General features: G+C 42.7%; 1 protein-coding gene across 2 annotated transcripts; it reads left to right on the forward strand.

Moving 5' to 3' along the window:
- Positions 1–2,476: 2,476 nt before the first annotated feature.
- On the forward strand, positions 2,477–4,339 carry her9 (hairy-related 9). 2 transcript variants are annotated; one of them, XM_078254788.1, is made up of 4 exons: positions 2,477–2,821; positions 2,915–3,010; positions 3,123–3,210; positions 3,322–4,339. In XM_078254788.1, exons 1-4 carry the CDS (start codon positions 2,714–2,716, stop codon positions 3,900–3,902), a joined length of 873 nt encoding a protein of 290 aa, XP_078110914.1. In that variant the 5' UTR covers positions 2,477–2,713; the 3' UTR covers positions 3,903–4,339. The 2 variants fall into 2 exon arrangements, with proteins under 2 accessions (XP_078110914.1, XP_078110915.1); XM_078254789.1 differs by having other exon boundaries at positions 3,325–4,339.
- The last annotated feature ends 534 nt before the right edge of the window (positions 4,340–4,873 follow it).

A 4,873-nucleotide genomic window follows, 5' to 3' on the forward strand; every position in this document is an offset into this window, starting at 1 on the left:
CTGATCAGTGTCTTCATATGGTTGACACAGCTTACCATGCTTCCCTGAGGTTCATTACCAATTGTAAAGCTATGACTCACCACCGTCAGTTATACTCTCAGGTACGAGATGGCCTGCTCTGGCCACCCATAATCTCTGCCATTGGTACACCTTTATACATGAGGCAATTCTTCGTCTGCTCTCATTCTACATATGTCTTTATTACGCAGAAAAGAGCCGGACAATACTCTTTGCATTATCAGGACTTCTTTATGCTTTCTGTCCTAAATGCCTGTAAGTTAATTGGAAAAAGGATATTTGTGTGTTCTGCACCCTCCGCGTGGAATATGTTGCAAAAAAACTTAAAATTTAATGAATTCATTCATTTTTAATTGTTTTCGTTCCTTTTAATTTTGTCTCCTTTTTTGTTTTCTGTCCGTAATGGTTATTTTAATGCAGTTCTTGGTCAGGACTCTCCTGGTTAAATAAAAGTTAAATAAAATAAATAAAAATAAAGATTGCACATGTACAGGCATATGCAGATCCTTCTGTTTGTACAGGGTGTATGTATGAATGTAAGTATGCATGTATGTATGCAATGCATATTTGCACACAGATGTGATATAAATAAAATATGTTAAAAAAACAAAAGTTTAGTTTTGGGACATCTACCTGGTACATATAATACATCTACAACACATATTCATTTTTTTAATATAAATGATATACTGGCTATATATAATTTATATATATTGGCATTTTGCTACATTTTATTGTTTATTTTCTAAATGAACAGATGTGCCACCTTGTGGCCACCTAAATGCAATGCTCATAAAAGAAAACGTCCTTGTTTTACTACAGAGACTATATCACTTTCTTCCTAGTTCATATGCCACAGCAAACAAAAAACAAGAACAAAAGTCACAAGATGTTTTTAGAAATTGTAAGGAAATTAACTCCTGTGAATAAGGAAATTATTTGCAGAGCATAGACAAGAAAATCCTTACATTCTATGTAAGACATTCATAAACACCAATTGCTACAATTGGTGTTGGCTGCATGTCAATTACTTTATAAAAGCTTAGACCTTAAATGCATTAATGCATTGAATGTTGATTTACCTTGTTAAATGCCCTGAGATGTTTAGTTGGAGTACTTTCTACAAATCAGTCGCTAGATGGTGCTCTTCTCCTTCAAACATTGTCATTTACACCTTGTTTCAACCACTCGCACATAAATCTGATGGAAAGGCCTAATTGTTGGGTTTTATTTTGTTGTAGTTTACTTTTATCTACAATAATATTTTGGTTTACTTTCCTTTAAAAAAAGGATTACTAAACTACTGCCTCTTCTTCATAGGAAAATGGGATCCTGCAGCCTAAATATATCTCTAATGCAACCTAAATGCCAACGAATATAGTGACAAATTATATTCTACTCTACTCTATTCTTTTTAAATAGAATGTTTCCAGATTCTCAAAATCGACATTATATGCTTCTTGGTCTCCAGGCTGTAATCTGCAAGTTTTGGCACGTGCTCCGCATAGACCAGAAGACTTTTTCGCAAATGGCACGCGGATAGATGTGCCCCCCTCTCCTCCTCTTCCTCCTCCTCTCCTTTGAGCGGCTCCCGCGCCGGGATGATTGACAGAGAGCTGTTCACACAGCCAATCAGAGTGCGGCCTGGTTTATTTGCATAAAGTGGCCGCATGCCATTGGCTTGGTGCGTGCTACTGCAAATCGCCTCGCGTGCCACTACAGATGTCTTCTCCTTGGAGGCGCAAGAGGAGTCTTATAAATAGATAGAATGTGTATTTGTTTTCATGTGAGACCAATAAAACATGTATGCTTGCAATAAATAAACTTTGTTGCTATTAGTCGCAGCAGGTATTTCCAACTTTGAGAAGTGGGCTTACAAGAAAGAAAATGTGAATATACAGTAATGCTCACATACATTGCAATTCACACCAAAATTATCACTATACTATTTTCTCTTATCAGAAGCATGAGTCCATTTGCAGCCATAAAACAATGCATCTTAATAAATACACCCATATCCTAAGGCTCCAAATAAACCTGCAATGTCAAATACTTAGTCAATGCAGACTCTACATTCTTCACGTACACACACGCACGCGCACACACACACACACACACACACACACACACACACACACACACACACACACACACACACACACACACACACCAAGCAGTACAGTTTTGACAGAGCAAAGTTGGAAGCAAACATCCAGCGCATTCCCCTCCCTTATCACTTCACAGCTCAGCCCGGCCGCTGCTCGCTCCGCTTTGTTGTTTGTCCCTGCAGGGCTGATTGAGCAGCGCGTGACTGACGGCCCGCGGGGGTGTTGTCCAATCAGCGGTCTGCCCCGCGCCCAATGGGTGAGTCCTCTTTGCTATTGGCTGAGGCGAGTGTGGGAAAGAATGCAGAGAGGGTTTCACACGAACTGGGAGCACGCGAGCCGTCTATAAGTACCGCCGCGGCGTGTGTCGTTGGCAGAAGCGGTGACTCGCCCCGCACGGTGCAACGCGCGCTCCTGTACTCACAAGACAGCTCAGTGATAACAAGCGATATAACGCAAACTGATCGGTGGGACTGGTAGGCATCTCTTTTATGTTCTGCAGTGGCTCAACGTGAACCTTCAACGATTTTATTTTTCCGGAGCTTCCAAAGAGGATTTACTTCTTCACGCTTTACCTGGTTTGATCAACAATGCCAGCTGACACTATGGAAAAGCAGACGGCATCCCCTATTGCCGGTGCCCCTGCAAACGGAGCACACACACCGGACAAACCGAAAAATGCCAGCGAGCATAGAAAAGTAAGGATTGTTTTTATTTCTGATATGGCGTGTAGTGTGCAAATTGGTAAATGGTGAACAAGACATTTACGTAGAGTTGTTTTTTATTTGCAGTCATCCAAACCGATCATGGAAAAACGCCGGAGAGCAAGAATAAACGAAAGCCTTGGGCAGCTCAAGACTCTCATCCTGGACGCACTTAAAAAAGATGTAAGTTGAGATCATTTTGATGCATTTAACTACTCTTTCACGTGTATAGATAGTTTTGTTAAAATAAATGTGCCTTGAATACAGACTCAACTTTTCATGTTATGTCCTACAGAGCTCCAGACACTCCAAGTTGGAGAAAGCAGATATCCTGGAGATGACAGTGAAGCACTTGAGGAACCTGCAGCGTGTACAGATGAGCGGTAAGTTTATTTAATCATATAAGTGGGTCAAAAGACATTAGGAAGTAATTAGGAAGCTGTTGAAAGATTCACAAATGCGTCTCTAATATCCGCTCTCTTTCTTTCCCCCAGCAGCACTCTCAGCAGATGCCACAGTCCTCAGCAAATACAGAGCTGGATTCAACGAGTGCATGAACGAGGTCACCCGCTTCTTGTCCACCTCCGAAGGGGTGAACACGGAGGTGAGGTCGAGGCTCCTCAGCCACCTCTCCAGCTGCATGGGCCAGATGATGTCCATGAACTACACGCAACAGGCCGCGTCCCAACAGGCGCACCTGGCTCAACCTCTCCACGTGCAGCTCCCATCCACTCTACCTATCAACTCTGCTATGGGCTCCAAACTCAGTCCTGCTGAGGCCGTCTCCCCCAAGGTATTTGGTGGGTTTCAGCTGGTGCCCGCAACCGATGGACAGTTCGCGTTTTTGATCCCCAACCCGGCCTTCGCCTCCACCACAGGCCCTGTCATCCCCCTTTACGCAAACGCAGGAGTGCCTGTTGCGGTCAACGCCAGTCCGGTGCACGGCAGCTCGGCACCGACTGCAGCTTCTCCTGTCCATGGCATGACGTCCTTCTCCGGGGGGTCCCAGGCGGTCAGCCCGGTCGGAGTCAGCACCGGTTCGGAGGGCAACGAGCCTGTGTGGAGGCCTTGGTAGCGAAAGGGATAAGAGACCCTTAACCAGATTGCAGTACTTTTCAATTTTAGACATTTAACTGACTGCACAGACAACTGTTGCGGGGGTTGAACCTGTGACTTTGTCGCTATGGGACGGTAACTCTAACCACTTAATGCCCCCCAGTAGTTCTCATTGTTTCGTTTTATGGAACAAGGGTTGCCTTACATGGCACTTTTTTTTATTGTCTGATTCCAACATTTGGATGTCGGTGATAAATATGCTGTACATGTGGAAGATTTATAGGAACGTTTTTGTTATGAAGTACTTTTTATGAAAAGGTTTTAGTTTTGTACAGATGTGTTATTGATTGTTATACCAAAGCTGTGTTTTATATTTTGTTGTTGTTTTGTGTTGAAAAGAAAAACTGAAGTTGGGTGATGGCCCGTTGTTTTAATAAATTACTTTTCAGAAATGAATTTCTTGTCTAAAGCCTGTTTCTATCATGCGCATATTGCTGTATCACTATTTAATAGTATGAAGGGCCATTCAGTAGTTTTAAGGCCGTGCGTAAAAGGTACAATTCATGCGTAAAAGCCACATTGATGAAGTTAGGGACTATAACTTTTAAACAGACTCGCCGCTTTCATAACTAAGGCCAAATCGAAGCTGCAACCTATTGATTATGTTCCCAATATGAACTATATCTACTATAACAATTATACTAAGTTTTCAGTGGCCACCTTGTCACCAGTTTGGCGGGAGCCGTTACATCTGGCCCGCTGGAGAAAGGACAATGGGGGTGTATTTTTCTATTGCCATAAAGGTAATTAAAAGTTTGAAAAGGGTCTCATCCTGTATGCAGCGGGAGCGTTAAGAAGTCTTAAACCCCATTCATGAGGCTGGGAAATGCGCTCAGGGGTTAATGTCACTAACAGATTGCCTCAGTGAAAGGAGAATATGGAAGGATCCTCGCTTCCTTTTGTGTATCAGTTGTTTAATTCCACTCCCAG

Source organism: Sander vitreus, chromosome 7 (assembly GCF_031162955.1).
Source record: "Sander vitreus isolate 19-12246 chromosome 7, sanVit1, whole genome shotgun sequence".
NCBI lineage: Eukaryota > Metazoa > Chordata > Actinopteri > Perciformes > Percidae > Sander > Sander vitreus.

Excerpts from the sequence above, each read along its gene's own strand:
- her9 (XM_078254788.1), top strand. The coding sequence starts at position 2,714 with ATGCCAGCTGACACTATGGAAAAGCAGACGGCATCCCCTATTGCCGGT. Across the intron at positions 3,011-3,122 it reads TGGACGCACTTAAAAAAGAT|AGCTCCAGACACTCCAAGTT; the intron begins GTAAGTTGAGAT and ends TATGTCCTACAG. Across the intron at positions 3,211-3,321 it reads GCAGCGTGTACAGATGAGCG|CAGCACTCTCAGCAGATGCC; the intron begins GTAAGTTTATTT and ends TCTTTCCCCCAG.